The 17,866-nt window shown below is 41.7% G+C and overlaps 1 protein-coding gene across 1 annotated transcript in view; it reads left to right on the top strand.

The window, feature by feature from the left end:
• LOC137552971 (fructose-1,6-bisphosphatase isozyme 2) overlaps positions 1 to 17,866 on the top strand; it is a 59,793-nt gene that overhangs the window by 20,684 nt on the left and 21,243 nt on the right. Inside the window, exons 3-5 of the mRNA XM_068271424.1 lie at positions 5,962 to 6,054; positions 11,949 to 12,089; positions 16,118 to 16,255. Of these exons, the coding sequence (XP_068127525.1) occupies positions 5,962 to 6,054; positions 11,949 to 12,089; positions 16,118 to 16,255 (372 nt within the window). The remainder of the gene's footprint in view (positions 1 to 5,961; positions 6,055 to 11,948; positions 12,090 to 16,117; positions 16,256 to 17,866) is intronic.

Genomic DNA, 17,866 nt, shown 5'->3' with positions numbered 1-17,866 from the left:
ATTTCTAGCTACTTAAAGTGAACCGAGCATCATTTTTTAACACCCAGGGCAGCTCTATAGCAAATTAAAAATGCATTCCAAAAATGTGGTGTATTATTAAAAAAAACTTTAATTTTACCTCATTATTTTACATCTAAGGGTTAAAATAGCCACTTTGTCCATCCGTAAAGGACCTGCGGTCGATGAGCAGTAGATGGTGGAACACAGATAAGAAATCACCTCATTAGACTTAATTGACCACAAACAAACCCCCATTGTACTTCAAACAGAAAACATCAGTTACAGTTGAAGAATTTCACACCTAGCCTGGACAATGCTAGTTGTAAAACAGCAGGGGTTGAGCTTCTGAACAATGGCAGCCCTTGCAGCTATTTGAAGCCAAGAGCTGCTTGGATCCATTTAATACTGAGGTTCCTCTATCTACCGAATACTTGGGGGCACTACTAGCTACTTAATATTGAGGGTACTTCTGGCTAACTAATTCTAAGGGGTCGTCGGTAGCTACCCATGATGGGCAAGGAAAGTTCCTGCACTGACACCTAGATTCTTGCTGTATACACTGCAGCCCCCCTTTCTCCTGTCCCTTCATCCCTCACCAACTACCACATTTGTGCTGTAAGCATGTTTAGAATGTCCTCATTGAATGGATGCAGAAGCAGTTCCCTCACCCTGTCCGATCATTATCACCCCGCATAGCAACAATGTCTGTATCGAGTCTCGATCTCTCTTTGGCAACATGCATCTTACGTGTGTACAAGGTTTAAGGTTTAGTAGTGTGTATGTCACTGACAAAGAATTGCTGGTGTTGCTCATTAATTTTGAAACTTAGAAGGTACCCAAGGATAAGGAGTGGGGGGGGGACAACTGGCAAACAGGGAGTGAAGAGGGAGTACTTACAAAGCACTGAGACTATTTTAGAAAAACATGCAAAGTAACAAAGTAAAAGGTTTTCTACATACTGAGATTGCTATACTTAAAGATTTGGGGTGATGTGTGTGTGTGTGTGTGGGGGGGGGGGGGCATACATTACTCATTCTGTGGTGTTGATATCTGGCCGATTTGATCATAAGGATTGAATCTGGCAGAGATATCAATGCCACAACGTGGCTGAAATCTATCAAAACAACTGATCCGGCGTGCTGAAAAGATCTCGCACACAAGGACTCAGGTGTTTAGCGGTAGCAGTGTTAGATCTCCCAACAACCTACGGATCCCCGGGCTGGTCTTCCCCCTGTATAACGTACCCCCCTGGTCCATGGTGAGTCTCACAGTCTCAGCAGTCTGCTGGTGAGCCTCCTCTTGTGTTCCGCGTCCTTCTCCATGCTCACCGGGGACGCCTGTACCACTTGACACTGTTGCATGTACTGACATGCTGCTTTGATTTAACTGACTGGAATTTATTTAAAGAATCCTCCAGTGACCTAAATGAATACACTGACGCTGTGACATCATATATTACCTTTTGTGAAGAGTCCTGCATCCCCACAAAAAAGTGCACCAGGTACAATAACGATAAACCCTGGTTCACATCACATCTTAGGAAGCTGCGCCTCGATAAAGAAAGGGCATATCGTACAGGCGATAAAGTCCTCTACAAAGCTGCGAAATACAAACTGCAGAGAGCCATTACCGCCGCAAAAAAAGATTATTCTCAAAAACTTGAGGAAAATTTTTCTAACGCAGACTCATCCACAATATGGAAATCTCTACATGAAATTACCAGCTACAGGAAGAAATCTCCTCCCCCCTCACTACATAACCTGCAGCTTGCAGATGAACTGAATACATTTTATTGCAGGTTTGACACTACTAACAAAAGCCAAACACAACAAGTCAATTTGCATCTCTGCCACAGGCAAACTGAACACTCTTCCTGCCAGCCAATGTCTCCACCCCCTGCGGTGCCTCAGCAACTACACAACACAGGAGGCCAGACACAATCTGCTAACCTGTCCCCAGATGTGCATGCTCTAACAATATGCCAATCAGATGTAAATAGACTCTTTAAAAAACAAAACACCAGGAAAGCAATGGGACCAGACGCTGTGTCTGCGAAATGCTTGAATCTCTGTGCTGACCAATTAGCGCCTGTATTTACAGACATATTCAAAGCATCTCTAGAACTCTCAATTGTTCCTGCCTGTTTTAAATGCGCAACTATTGTACCAATTCAAAAAAAAAACAAAACCTACATGTTTAAATGATTACAGGCCTGTTGCCCTGACATCACTGGTCATGAAAGCATTTGAAAAACTGATAATGACTTATCTGAAATCCATCACAGATCCCCTGCTGGACTCTTTGCAATTTGCCTACAGACCTAACAGATCCGCAGACGATGCCGTGAACATGTGTATGCATTATGTACTACAGCATTTAGATAACCCAGGAACCTACACCAGGATTTTATTTATAGATTTCAGCTCTGCATTTAATACCATAATTCCATCACTGCTGCACAGCAAGCTCTCCCAGCTACACATACCTGAATCCCTCTGCAAATGGATAACCGACTTCTTAACCGACAGAAGACAGCGTGTTAGACTTGGTAAACTCACATCAAGCTCTCGGACAGTCAGTACTGGTGCACCCCAGGGCTGTGTGCTTTCCCCACTGCTGTACTCACTTTACACCAATGACTGCATCTCCACAGATCCATCTGTTAAGGTTCTGAAGTTTGCAGACGACACAACAGTTGTTGGTCTCATTCAAAACGGGGATGAGTCTGCATACAGGCATGTGGTGGGACAGCTTTCCTCCTGGTGCAGCAGCAACAACTTAGAACTAAATGCTCTCAAAACCATGGAGATGATAATAGACTTTAGGAGATCTCCCCCCCAGCACCTCCCCTTAACCATAAATGGATCCACAATAACCCAAGTAGAGTCATTCAAGTTTCTTGGGTCCACAATCTCAAACGACTTAAAATGGGACAACAACACTGCCACTATTGTCAAGAAAGCACAACAGAGAATGTACCATCTGCGGCAGCTGAAAAAGTTTGGCCTACCTCAAAAGCTAATGGTGCAGTTCTACACTGCAATCATCGAATCCACCATAACATCATCCATGACTGTATGGTTCAGCTCCTGCTCAGCATTAGAAAAGGGGAGGCTGCAGCGCATCATCCGATCAGCGGAAAGGATAATTGGCTGTAGCTTACCTTCCCTGCAGGATCTTTACACTAGCAGGTGCAGAAAGAGAGCGACCAAAATTGCCTCTGACCCCTCTCACCCAGCTCACTCCATCTTCCAGCGCATGCCTTCAGGAGTAAGATTCCGGTCAATCGCTACCAAAACCTCTAGACACAGGAACAGTTTTTTTCCTCAAGCGGTAGCCATACTTAATGCTGAACCACGTTAGAGCTGCTAGGACTGAAAGTAATCAGCACAGAACTAAACATGAACAATTCTCACATTGCTTACTGCCACTATACTTATAATGTCCTTAACTTGTAATATTCACACTGTCTGTCCTTGTATTGTTTTTTGTTTGTGTTTGTTAAGCAACTGCCAAGACAAATTCCTTGTAGGTGCAAACTTACTTGGCGAAAATAAATTGATTCTGATTCTGATTCTGATTCTGACATCAGTGCATGCAGCTGGCTCATGGGGTAGGTGAGTCTGTGACACTAACCACAGGTCCTGGAGGTACACAATATATGGGGTAGACCTGGGGGGACCCAGCAGGTGGAGGTGGCTGCACAGATTTCCAATAGGTTGCAGCAGCTCTTTACACTACACAGACAGCAATAGATCACAGTCTGATCAGATTCAGAGAGGGAGCTATCTGATGTTCAACCTGCTGACCATGTGGCAGTGTATGGGCCCCTTAAGCCTGCACCTCAGACGCACATCACTGAGCTGTGGGTGCCCATGACCCAGTTACCATTCCTTGGACTGCTTTTGGTACAGAATTGCTGAATACTGGGGACTTCTCAGAGATCAAGAACTGTGGAGATGGTTTGACTTGGTCATCTAGTTTTAGTCTTTAGTAAAGTCTTTAGATCCTTCCACTTTCCCTTTTCCTGGCCCCAGGTGTTTCATCGTTACCAAGATAGTTAAACAAATAGAGCTGGCGAGTGGACTGCCAATCTAGACTGCATACTTCTAAAATATACTTTTGCATTTTAAGCCAATACATAGAAATAGGCAAATGTTTCCATAAACCATAATACAAATCTGCATTTGGCTCTTTGCATTTAGGACATTGGGGGAAATAATGAGATGAGGGAACTATGTGTGGGAGGTTTTAATGTTGTGTGTGATCAATATTTACTTCATTTGAATTGATACATTTTTTTTTTTAAGGATATAACTAACTGTGTTTAGGTTCTCTGCCTCTGTTCACATAACTGACAGCCTTGCATTGAATGAGCTGTCTCAAAAGTTTGTAATTGATCCTCCAAAAAAAAGTATATATTTTACTACTCAGTTCCCAGCTTATTTTGGATACCATTAGGAAACTTACTGGTTAAAGTCTTCAAGTGAGAAATATATGGAGTGGTGGGAATGTGCTACATCAAAAACAAATTCTAGGTTTTGAGTAGTATCTCGAGCATACCGTAATTTGTTTCTATTACCAAGAAAACCAGGAGGTGGTGCTGTTGTTTCAAGTAGCTAATCTGCTTCTCAACCTATTGTTACTTGAATTCTTGATCATTGTGTCAGCACCACTGAGGTTATTGTGACCTCATTTATCGTATCTTTTGATCTGTTAGTTATGAACAAGAAATACTAAAGGTGGCCATACACCTAGCAATTTGGAGGCCAATCGACCATCCGATTCAAAATGAGATTTAATATGCCATAAACTTTTTACTATAGCTTATACGAAACTGTGACATAAAATAACAAAAAGAATACAGTACTTTTTTTACCTGAGGACAGCTTTGTATGCATTTGGACAGATAACCAGAATTGACCCATAAAGATAGTGTTCAGTTCATGTCACACAGCAGATTGAGTCACAGTTAACTGCCACAAAGAATAGCTGATGTAAAAAGTTCATAGCACCAGCAACTGTTCACCAGCAATGCTCGCAATTATTTGCTATTTCTGGAAAATCTACTGAAATGTAGGTAGACAGCCAACTACTAGTTGTGGTGACTCAGATGTTGAGTATGCCATGGCCCTTTTTCTATATTGTCAGAATACAGTTAATATTTTACTGTTCCCTTGGTGGGGGAGGTCTCTTCAAGTCCAGATTTGTTTTGTTTTGTTTTTTTTGCCACTAGTTCACTTTTCCTGTGGCTCCTTTCCTTGTGCAATACCCTCCTCCCATTTCATGTGCAGCCCCCTCTTTCATGTGTAACATCCATTTACAGCTGTCCCTCTGTTTCTTCTACAGCTTTATTGGGCAGCTGCTCTCAATTTGCAGGAGCATTGTTCAAACTGTAGACTCCTATTCCTTGTCCAGCTGGACGGCTGCTTGGACAGCAGCACTCAAGGCCCAGACCTCTGGTCTTTCCAGCAATCTGGTCTGCTCCTTATGTTAAAAACGAACTCCAGTGAATGCCCATGGGCCTGTTTCCACTAACGTGTTCATGGGCATTCATTGGAGTCAGTTTTTCTGCATCCAGAATCTGCGTGTAGTGAAAACAGGCCCTTAATGTTTTTGAGAGCTGGCATTACCCCTCCCATGTGGACACACGCGCCACTCATATCATAGGTTGGCCCTGTCCTTTTTGCGCTGGTAAATCCCAAAGCAACTCAGTAGTATTGATTATTAAATCACAATGTTCCAAAATGTTATACTACACAGAAATTAATATTATGGGCATGCTCTTTATTTTGATATTTCCCAAGAATTAATGTAAACCATAATTACACCATGGATTATCTGTACGTGTTCTTGTAATATACATTAATATACATACATCTTCCTAGGCAGTTTGGTTATGTGTTTGGCGGATACTGTATATGCTTTAAATATACTGATTCTCAATTGTTTTTCTTGTAGGGGAAATACATTGTCTGCTTTGACCCCCTTGATGGCTCATCCAACATCGATTGTTTAGCATCAATTGGCACAATATTTGCCATTTATCGAAAGGTAAGACTTCATATGTGATTACTTTAACATGGTGTTATACTTTACTGCAGACCTGAACTGTTTGTATGAGAGGTTACTATTTTGGATTTTCGATGAAAGCAGAACACTCAGGAAATCCTATAAGAATGCAGAGAGAGCACAAAAACATGATGCAGCATGTGTCTGTGGGGGTAGCTGGAACCAAAACCTCAGTGTTGCAAGGTTGCTGTGCTGTCCATTGTAAGCTAGGGCAAAACGCATTGAGAAGAGGATATGGAATAAAAACTTTCTTAGCTTTCTTAGTGCAACCATTCAGCTTTGTGAGCAAGAATGCATTCCCATAATAATGCATTGCCTGAAAAACCAAATACACAGAGCTGCTGGTGTACATTGTGCCTACAACGGGTGGGCAAACTTATAGAGAATGTGGCCTGCAGCTTGAATCTGCATCTCCATCTCTTCTTTCCTCCCTCCCTCTGGGAAATGTGCGGATGGATAAATATTGAGTGGAAACTCACACAATCGCAAGTCCATTGATCTCCTCCTTGCTTCTTTTACTCAGTTGTGTCCTGTGTGTCATCCCTCTGCCCTCTCAATAGCAAAAGAACTGTACAGAACTTGCCCCTAAACTTTTGCCCGAAGGAATAGAGTCTCCTGCAGACAGTTATTTTGCATGAGCAGGAGGCTTTGGTCTTTGAGAATCACTAGAATTGTTTTCCATGACTTCAAAGGGCCAGGCACAATTATGATCTGTCACCGCGGTTGTGGAAAATGTAAGGAGTGTACAAAGCTATGGGATGACCAAAAGCAACTTGTGAGAGTACAAAAGCAACTGACAATAATACAGTCTGTAGATGGACATGGTGGCTATCAGGTGCAATACTATTCAGGAAATACAGGGACCATCCAGGCAAAGAGGGATATATACCGAACGCCTCCAGGATAGTAAATACTCCTGGTCACTATATACTGGATGTTTCCAGATGCATAAAGGATTTAGGTCCAGGATACACATGACTCTTCCTGGTAAGACAGGATTCAGGAAGAGGAACTGTAAATAACTAGGATGGCAGCAACGTATGAGGCCGGGCTGCCTAGCAAGTAGGTTATGTGTGTGTGTAGTCTAGTAAAAAGTAATGTAGTGTATCAGTAAACACTGCTGAAGTAAACACTTAAATGTAAGTATATCATGAGAAAATCAGCAATAGATATAATACTGAAGCTGGCACAGTGAGAAAATTAGATACACAGCTAGGGAAGAAACCGGAAAAACAAAACAAAACAATGATAATCACATCCTTGCCTGGATAAAACTCAAGAAAAGCTGCTTATAAATGAACAGATCATAGCAATATGAGCCGGGAAAGAAAATCTCTGTAGTGACTTGGTAAACATGCTTGCCTTGTATGCTGTACATTTGGGTCAACAGTCTGGTCCCACCAGGGACACTGTTCACAAGGGTACAGTTAAAAATGGCGCAGAGTGAATAATGGCACACAGTTCTGCCGATCATAAAAGGCTATTTACCGTTTTAATGTAAATACATTAAAATGGTAAATAACGTTTTATAAAAGATTTATGAGCAGAACTGTGTGCCATTGCAGGGGGGCTAGTGAGGCAGCGGTGGTCGAGGGGGGGGGGGGGGGGCAGCGGGACACTAGGCGCAGCGGGGCGGAGGATTAAGTGGAGGGAGGATTAGGTCAAAGCATTTCATTTAGGCATTGTAGATGCCAGGCCGCCCACTATGCTAACTGCCAGAACAAATGTCTAGCCACAGTTTGCATAGTGGACTGCCCCAGCGCCCACTATTTTATCAGGTGTTTTTGGAACCCAAATTACACACAACAGCCACTAATCAAGGTTATTAACATAGGCACCTATGTCGATACCCATATTATCGGCAGTTAGACATTGGCAGGGAAATGGTCTTATGGTAAGCCATCGTGGGGGGGGAGGGGGAATGGGTCTTCAGTTTAGTCCTTATTATGAATTATCAGCAAGGAGATAATTTAGGGTAAGGCCTCGTTTACACTTAATCAGTTGGTACGCATTTTTTTTCCCTTCCCCATAGCAGTGCATTGTGAAAAAGATTACAGTTAAAACACGTTTAGTGTGAAAGGTGCCGCCATAGGAAAACATGGACATTACTTTGAAAATCAGTTGTCCTTTCAGTTATAACTGAAAGCAACTGATTAAGTGTAAACAGGGCCTTAGGCATCGAGAGGGAAGAGGGAGAGCTTCTGTGGTGAGAGTAAGGTTAGCTTAGGCCATAGTAAGATGTCAGTATTACTAATATTTTACTATCTGAATTAAGTTGTGGAATATCGGTAATGATACCGTTACCGATATTCCATTAGCACCTATCTCTGGCGCCCCCAAATTACTGTGGCACCCTTTTTAAATGTACGTCACTGGATATGCCGTGTGTGCGGTTAGGTGTGTCCTCTCACAATATACTGGTAATGCAAACACCCAAACTGGGGTCCTATTTTGTATATTACTGTGGTAAGGACATTAGATTGTGGGCTCTTTCAGGCCACTAATGTGAATGGTTCTGTGTTCTCTATGCTATGAAAAGTACCAGCTGAATAGAAAAAAAAATCTCATTCCCCCTGCCACAAAATAAGGCTGAGTTTCCACTGAAACTGTTGCCAGACCATTGCCTGGACCATCCATTTTGATGTGCTAAAGGTTTTTCACCCCATTACTGAATGTATGTTGCTGTGGGTTTATTTTTGTTTTAATTATGCATAGATGGCTGCCTTGTCATAAAAGTGACAACTCCTACAAATCTTTGGCAGAAGCTGCCCTCGGTAATTGTATCATGTACACATGCATCCAGTGTATATAATTAAGTATGTGTGTTCTTTTCCCTGCAGCAATATCCTGAGTCATAGAAAATGTGGTTAAATATTTACTAGCGACCGCGTGACCTGAAAAACGTGTTTAATAACAACACCACATAGGCCATTGTGAATGGAATTCCACAACTGAGGGCGTAGCTGTAAGATTTTACTTGCAGTGTAGGCCAATCCCTTATCTGATGTCTTGTAACAGAAAGGCTGCCCTCACTAGTACTGTTCCCAAAAAGGCTGTGCTTTTTACTTCAAAGTGAGGAATAAGCAGTTCTGTTTTAAAGCCCAGTTTAGACACCAGTTTTTTTTAATGAGGAATATTTTATTATTTCCAATGTACAACATTTTTGCACTGCACAAAAACTAGTTTAGCATTATCCATTCTTTTGTTATCTGGCTTGTTGGATTTGGAAAACTGCATTTCTGTGTAAATCAGAGATGTGCAGAAATGCCAATATACTTTTCACGTTAATTTTCGCAAAAAATAGTGTTAAATTCGATTTTCAATTGAAAATAAGTTTTATTTTTCGTGTTTTTCGTGCATTTGTTTGGTAAAAATATTTATTTATTTATTTTCCCCCGCTACATTTTTTCCACTTTTTTTTGGTAAAACAATTATATTTTCATGTATTTTCACAAAAATTTTCTCGATCTCAAAAATTTGCAAGCAACTCTGGTGCAAATGTCAAATGACTCTCACTTAAGGTGGCCACTAACGGTCCAATTTCTAGCGAAAAATCGTTCGAGCGATCAGAAATTCTGATCGGATTGGTTGTAAATAATCTCCATTGGTGGACACAATCGATTATGAACGAGTGAAAAAAATGTCGCCCGAATGAATTTTCGTCGAACCAAAATTTGGATTTTCTTTTTGGTTGTGATAGATAGGAAGTAAAGATTGGTTCGTTGATGGTGTAGTGAACGATTTATTACAATATTTCACTTCCGATCAGAATTTCTGATCGCTCGAACGATTTTTCACTAGAACTTGGACCGTTAGTGGCTACCTTTAGGCTGAATAGTATGGTAGTTTGTGAACTGTATAAACTCCTCACTCCATAATCTGATCATTGCTTAAGTGTTTCACAACTTTTATCATCTCTGAGGGCTGCATTTAAAAATATATATAATTTATATTTGTGTGATTGATAATAAGAAAACCTATAAAAGCACGGTGACAAGATACTCCTCCTCTAAGGACAAAATGAGCAAGCTGAGCAAATATGGCCAGTTACAGTTGAATAAAATTTTTGCAACAAAATGTCACATTTTTCATTAATGATGGCAATGTTTGCAAAAGCTTTGTAGAATTTTTACAAGCAAGAAGCTTTGAATCAGGATGATACCAATTATTGGCTACATACTTTAGCCAATAAATGGTATCCTGATTCAAAACTTCTTGCTTTTACTGAGGGCCAACACGGTACAATATGCTCTGCTTGAATTTTTACAAAACAGAATTTTATTAAATGCCTTAAAAGTCGTAGATGATACATTTTCATGCTTTCACATTTTTGTAAAAAATATTCCGTTTTGTAAAAAAATGTATATATTTTTGCATCAAATTTTAGCTCAAATGAAACGTAAATTTTGCAGGAGAAATAAATCTGGTAAAGATTTGCCATCATCCCTCTCCACGTACTATGAAAGTGAAGCTGATCCTTACCTTTGCATATAGGAGCCCATGGAGCTTGTAGACCTGCATGCCCAAATACAGTAGTCCTGGTTATTCGGAACTACACTCCCCAGCTGTCTCAACCAACCGCCACAAATCGCTGGCAGTACTCAGTGGTGAAGGCCAACTTCTTAGGCTGTTTGTGGGCTCTGCTGTGCTGCAAGACTGGGTTCCATGGCTCCCCCAAGGTTCATAAATATTCAATAACTGTATCTTAACCTTTAATACAGAGTTCATGGTATGTATGTAAAGTGGGTTATAGTACTGTATTAGCTGGGCCTATTTTTTAACATTGAGCCACAAGCATCCACCTGATCCTTATCAGTGCCGAATAACTGAGACTCTACTGTATTTTCATTACTCAGAAGAATGTCATTGAAGTCTGGCTTGCATGCAAACTGTATGCAGCTTGGAATTGGGCCAATCAAAATATGCAAATTAAGCAGGAAGTGCATTTCATTGGCCCAATTCCAAGCTGAATACAATTTTAATTCACCTAAAGGTGGCCACACACATTACAATAAAATGATCTGATTTTACGACAATTCGATAAATATGATTGGATCTCCTGAAAAAATCGAAATCTATTTTTTCATTCAACTGAAAAATCCAATCGGATTTCCCGTTTTTTGTTTTTTTTTCCGATCGATTTTCTAAAGATTGTATGGTGTTTTTCTAAAGATTGTATGGTGTCTGTGTTAGATTGTCAATTTATTAATCTAAACACCCTAGCAATTTTATCAGATTTTCCAATTGCAATTCTTAAATTTAACAGTTATTTTAAATATTGTATGGTGTGTGGCCACCTTTAGGCCTGGAACCCACTGAAATCCGCAAACGCAAAACGCAACCGCCAGCGTTTTGCATGAGCGGTTTGCAAGCGGATTCATGCGAGTTTTCGGTCGCGTTTTGCAACAGTGTATTTTTTTCCTCAGCGGTTGTGTAGCGTTTTGCGTTTCGCGTTTTTATCCTGATTGGTCCTGTGAATTATTTTTAATTTTGTTACAGTGTGCTGAACCGCAAAACGCTAGCAAAACCGCTCAGTTTAGGTTTTGCTGAGCGTTTCTGCTAGCGTTTCAATACTTTACATTGAAGCGCTAACACTCCCAAAATGCTGCAGGTCCTGCGTTTGCGTTTCTGGGAAACGCAAATGCTCCTGTGGAAGTTGCCCCATCCATTAACATCAGCTGAGCGTTTTGGCAAAACGCTAGCGTATCGCAGCGCTGCCAAAATGCACAAAAAAACGCTCTTGTGGGTTCCAGCCCTTAGGCTGTGTTACCTCTATGTATTTGCTGACACTTGTTCGGCAATTAATTATTTTCTGTAGATGTTCTTGATGGTTTTTGTCATAAACTACAGTAATTCTTCTTGCATCTCTGATACAGACAACAGAAACCGAGCCCTGTGAGGAAGATGCCTTACAATCAGGGCGTAACATTGTGGCAGCTGGATATGCCCTCTATGGTAGCGCTACACTTGTCGCACTCTCTACTGGTCAGGGAGTGGACACCTTCATGCTGGATCCTGTAAGTATGGCAGACAAGGCTATTTTTCAGCATGACGTGCAGAGTTTTAAATGCCACACAGCCAGGACTGGGCGGAAAAGCAAATTTATTACACATTGTGGCTTGACCAGTCATATTTGTCACAATTTAGTGCTCCACCAGAGTGGGGTCTATACATTTTTGATGTTTGCTACTTGTATGCCCCTTGGGACACAGGGGCAGGGATTGTGGCACACATCGTTTAATCTATCTAGTGGTGCTCCTTCACACTTCCTATGTCACAATTTAAAGGAAAGGTCCAAGGAGAAAAAACAACAACCAAGTTACCCAGGGCTTCCTCCATCCCCTGGCAGCCAATATGTCTCTAGCCACAGCTTTGGTGTCCCAGTTGATATGTCCCTGCCGCAGCTCTGCGATCACGCTCACGTGGCCTGGAGCATTCTGCACAGGTGCAGCAGTTCTGCCTGCCACTGGAGCGCGACCGCAAGCTGCAAGGCCGAGCGCTAGTGCAGGCACAGAAGATGCCGACCTGGCAAGGTCAGCATCTGCAACGGAGGGGACCCCAGGACACCAGTGCTGTGGCAAGGGACCTATCCGTTGCCAGGGGCTGGAGGAAGCCCCAGGTAAGTAGAACTTTGTTTTTAATTTTCCTCGGATGTGTCCTTTAATGCCGCACATACTTTTGTCGAAGTGGCAAACTATATATTATTATTATTTTTCATGATTTATAAAGCACCAACATATTCTGTAGTGCTGTACAGAGTAAGAGACCAACACAGGAACATAAAAATACAGTACATAAAAATATGGACAATTGTATACACAAAATATAGACATTGGTACATAATTTATTATTATTATTATTATTATTATTATTATTATTATTATTATTATTATTATTATTATTATCATTTACTAGCAGACCCAAGCCCGTTTAAAAACGGGCTCTAGGTCTGTGTTTCTCCCCGCTGCATGTTAGTACACGCACACCGGGCCGCCCGCTCACACGCCCGCCCGGCTCCGTCCTCCTTTCTCTGTGAGGCTGGGTCCGTGCTGCGCACATGCCCAGTAGCAAAAAGCACAGACCCAGCTATACAGGGACAGAGTGACGCAGGGACATGGCTTTTATTATAGAGGATTGTATTTATAAAGCACCAACATATTATGCAGCACTGGACAATAAATAAGGATACATGCATTGTAAGAAGGGGTGACAGACAGAGTGGCAGCACATGGTTTTACAACCTAGCACAAGGTTATACATGCAATCAGGGTATACAATGTGTTTTACAGAGACCCAGCAAATCAAGTCCAAGTTAGTCCATGAGAAGGATGTAATTGCTGGGATAGCAAAAATACATAACTGGCAATTACTGTGACAAATATAATATGATTAACAAAATAAGCTTTGATAGTTTGAATTGTGTACATCCATATATATACAATCGATTTTCACCATCCCAGTGATCACATGCAATCAAATGTTTGGTAGTAAGGCCTGTGTACCACACAATTTTTGTGACGTGTATGATGTTGGTGTGTGAGATTGTGAATTTGTAGATCCCAGAGTGGAGGTTGGTGGAGATCCGGTTGAGCTTTAATCCTGTGATTTTAGTGCTTTTAATTAGTGTGACTTGGTGTCTGTTTTGAAAGTTCTCAATACAGTTTTTCTAATTTTTGAACTTGAGGTCTTATATCACCTTCTTTTCCCTTCCTTATATTAGTTCATATCACTAGTTGGAGACCCAAGAACAAATGTATCATACGGTATGTAGAGGTGTGTGACACCCAACTACCTGTGTGAACATTTGGTATCAAAAAAGAGAGGGGACTTTTTTCTTTAACTTTTGCGATTAACTACTGTGGTTATTTTAAACCTTCTGTGAGTCCCCTTTTGTCCCATACAAGGGCGTTGCAAGAAAACAGTTTGGTGAACCTTCAGGGCTTGTTTCCACTGTAGCGGTGCGGAATCGCCTGGATTCCACCGCTGAAGAAATCGCATGCGGCTGCGTTTCCGCATGCAGATTTACCCGCGATTTCGAATTTAACCATGTCACTGCCTGTGTTAAGCTCCATTGGCTTTCATGCGAAATCGCATGCGAAATCGCGGGGAAATCTGCATGACAAAGCCGCATGCGATTTCCCTATTGAATGCATTAGCGGCGATTCGCCCGCATTCCTGCCGCACGCGAATCTTCACGACCCTGTCGTGCAGATTTTCCCCGCACCGAAAAACGCCGCCGCCGCCGCCGCACACGTGGAAACAGCCCCATCCACTAACATTGAGTATGCGAATCCGCATGCAGTGCCCGCATGCGGATTCGCTATAGTGGAAACGAGCCCTGACTATATGACACCTAGTCATATAAGGATATATCGGAGTCTGGACATTTTAAATAATTGAAGGGCGTGTGTGGGGAAAAGAGCCTAAAATGGCCTATAGAATACATGATGTGTTTGAACAAGAGATTGAAGCTGCCTTCTCAAAACCTGATGAAACAGACCCAGTAAAAAGTAGTAACAAAGAACCCCTATGGCAATTGTTTAAAGAACATAAGACACCTGATGGAGAGACAATTGAAAAGAAAATGGAATGTGTCCTTCCTACAATCCTATCTAAAAGCTAAAGTTATCCCTCGCGGTATCCGTGAAAGGATTGCACCTGCCAAAAACTTACAAACTGAAAGGTTTAAAAAGATATGGCTGGAGGATAGTTTCAAGAGAGGCCTCCATCTGCTTGAATTGTTTATTGAGGAAGAAAAGGTGCAGCTTGGGGAGTTATCTGAACTGGTTAATAAGAGTGAAGTCTTAATAGACTCATATAAGAAACACCCAGAATTTTCTAAGCTCAATAATGACCTCAAGCTGCATATAGAGAGAACTCAATATAACATTAAGAAAATTAAGCAAACAAATTTTCAAAAAGACCTATCAGAATGGGATCTTGGGACGGTGTTTGACCCGTCATTAAGGCCAAGGAGGGGAAGATCACGGTCGAGGAAGAGAGGTGAGGGTAGCCGTCCGCGACCGCTCTACTCCTAGATGAAAATAAGCTTTGATAATTTGGATTGTGTACATCCATATATATATACAATCGATTTTCACCATCCCAGTGATCACATGCAATCAAATGTATGGTATTAAGGCCTGTGTACCACACAATTTTTGTGACATGTATGATGCTGGTGTGTAAGATTGTGAATTTGTAGATCCCAGAGTAGAGGTTGGTGGAGATCCGGTTGAGCTTTAATCCTGTGATTTTAGTGATTTTAATTAGTGTGACTTGGTGTCTGTTTTGAAGGTTCTCAATAAAGTTTTTCTAATTTTTGAACTTGTCTTATATCACCTTCTTTTCCCTTCCTTTATATTAGTTATGATTAACAAAATGTATAGCAACTTCCAAGACACAAAAAGGAGATAGAACACTGCCCTTGTGAGCTTACACTCTAAAGCAGAGTTGCCCAACCCTGTCATCAGGGCCCACCACCAGTGCTTGTTTTGCAGGCAACCACAGATGTTCACAGGTGAGGTAATTAGCAGCACTGCATGCCTTATTTGGGCGCCACACAAATTAGTAAAAAATAAAGGTATTTTGGACACCGGCAAAAGCCAGTGCCTGAATTACGCGCCCCCTGACTTGCTACAACTCTGAGGGGGAACAGTAATCAGCGTGGAGTTTGTGCAGGAGCAGGGTGAAGTTTTTTTGGGCTTTACCCTGCACCAAAATGGCCCACGCTGATAATGAATGGACTCACAAAATGGTGGAGACTTTCTTTTGTGCAGCTACTGCCAGTTGTTCTGTCAGTGCCTTCTGTCTGCTCGATCTCCCACAAGATGACTTTTCTGATATGATTACAAATCATGCCCCTCACCGCTAACATTCACACTCTGTCTCCCATTGTTGACCAATCTGCTAGCAGCCATATGTGGCCATCATAATACCCTACCCATAACAAGCATGGCCACAACTTCTGATCTTATCAATATTTGACAAAAGATGGCCATATTAAAATATTTATTGCTGTGATGTCTGCATATCTATCTTTCAGGCTCTGGGAGAATTCATTTTAACTGAAAGAAATGTTAGAATAAAGAAGAAGGGCAAGATTTACAGTCTCAACGAAGGATATGCCAAATATTTTGATTCAGCGCTCACAGAATATCTACAGAACAAGAAGTTTCCTACGGTAAGAGAACTCCTTCAGAGTTGTAAATGTCCTCGTGCAACCATTGTAAAATAGCTTTGTATAGGTGAAGTACAGCTAGAATATCGTGGCCAGTGGCACACAGGTTAGACCAGCTATCAGTGTGATATGAAATCAGCTAATATGTCTGTGCTTTCTCTGTTTGCTAAACCCACATTGTTTTAAGTTCAGGAATCATTTGTCCAGACTTGTTTCCCAGGGCGAATCTTCAATGTTCGAATGGAGGAATCAATGATGGTCAGGGCCGGTTTAAGAACAATGGGGCCTCAGGGCAAAATAAACAGATACCCCGGAACAAAAATCTGCATTAAGGGACCTTTTTTGCTGCTAGTATAGTCAGGGTGTGAAGCCCCAATCGGAGCTCCACATTCTGGCTATCCCAGCCTGCATGGGGGACAAGGGGTTAAAAAGTTTCAGGACAGGGGATGTCACATAATTTGAAAAAAAAAAAATTCCCACACTCTAAACATAGTAAAAAAAAAAATTGGAAAAATAGGAAAAAATGCCAGGGATCTTCATACAGCCATTTTGCGGCTGTATAGCGATTCCTGGCCAAAGAACGGCGGCTGCGTATGGACCCCCTCGAAACCCCATCAGGAAATGTATTGCTCTTTCTGTTGATACATGTAAAATTACACTACCGTTAGGTTTGCTACTAAAAGTGACATTTACCGCATTTAAAAGTATACTTTTTTTCCTTCAAAACTTTAAAACCGATTTTCTCAAAAACTATAACTTCTTTTTGAAAAATTGTTTTTTCCTCTTATTCTCAATGATCTCCTTAACATATCCTGCAAATGCAGGGTTTCTAGAATTTAAGGTGGACTTGCTATTAACCGTTAAAGTCGGCGGGTTTTTAAATGTGTATTTTTTTTCCTTTGAAATTTTAAAATCGTTTTTCTCAAAAACTATAAGGTCTTTTTTTTGAAAAAAAATGTTTCCTCTTGTAGCCACTGGAGGCCCCTACAGGCTCTTGGGCCCTGGGGCAATTGCCTCCTTTGCCTCTATGGTAGTGCCGGCCCTGATGATGGTACAAGGAAGCCTTTTAGATTGTAAACTTTTTTTAGGGCTAGAAGGATATTAGAAGGATATACACATCATGAAGTACTTTCAATCAAATGTTATCCTACCTAATAAAACCTAAGTGTTGCTGCGTCCAGCAGCTGTCCCTGTGTCCCAGGTTTTTTGTTACTGCGCATGTGCGGGCGAGGTGTGCGGGCGCGCACGCGGCGGGAGCGGGCACGCGCTCGGCGTGCGGCGGTTGCATGCGCACTGGCGGCGGCCGTAAAAAGACCTAGAGCCCGTTTTTAAACGGGCTTGGGTCTACTAGTGCTAAATAAATTTTGCACATAATGGCCAACAAGTTGATGGCACATGCTATATTTGCCTATTATCTCTGTAATTGCTGGTCACCATAGGAGATTCATTGTCAAAGGGATGCTAGCTGGTTTTATGTGCAATGGAACCTGATGTGAGAGCTGTGACCAGTGGCGTAGCTTAAAAACTGTGGGCCCCAGTGAAAGTTTTACATTGGGCCCCCCAAGCACTCTATACCAATTGATACGGTGCACCAGAACCTACCAAGCACCACCA

Source organism: Hyperolius riggenbachi, chromosome 1 (assembly GCF_040937935.1).
Source record: "Hyperolius riggenbachi isolate aHypRig1 chromosome 1, aHypRig1.pri, whole genome shotgun sequence".
NCBI lineage: Eukaryota > Metazoa > Chordata > Amphibia > Anura > Hyperoliidae > Hyperolius > Hyperolius riggenbachi.
This window is presented reverse-complemented; position numbering and strand designations above follow the sequence as displayed.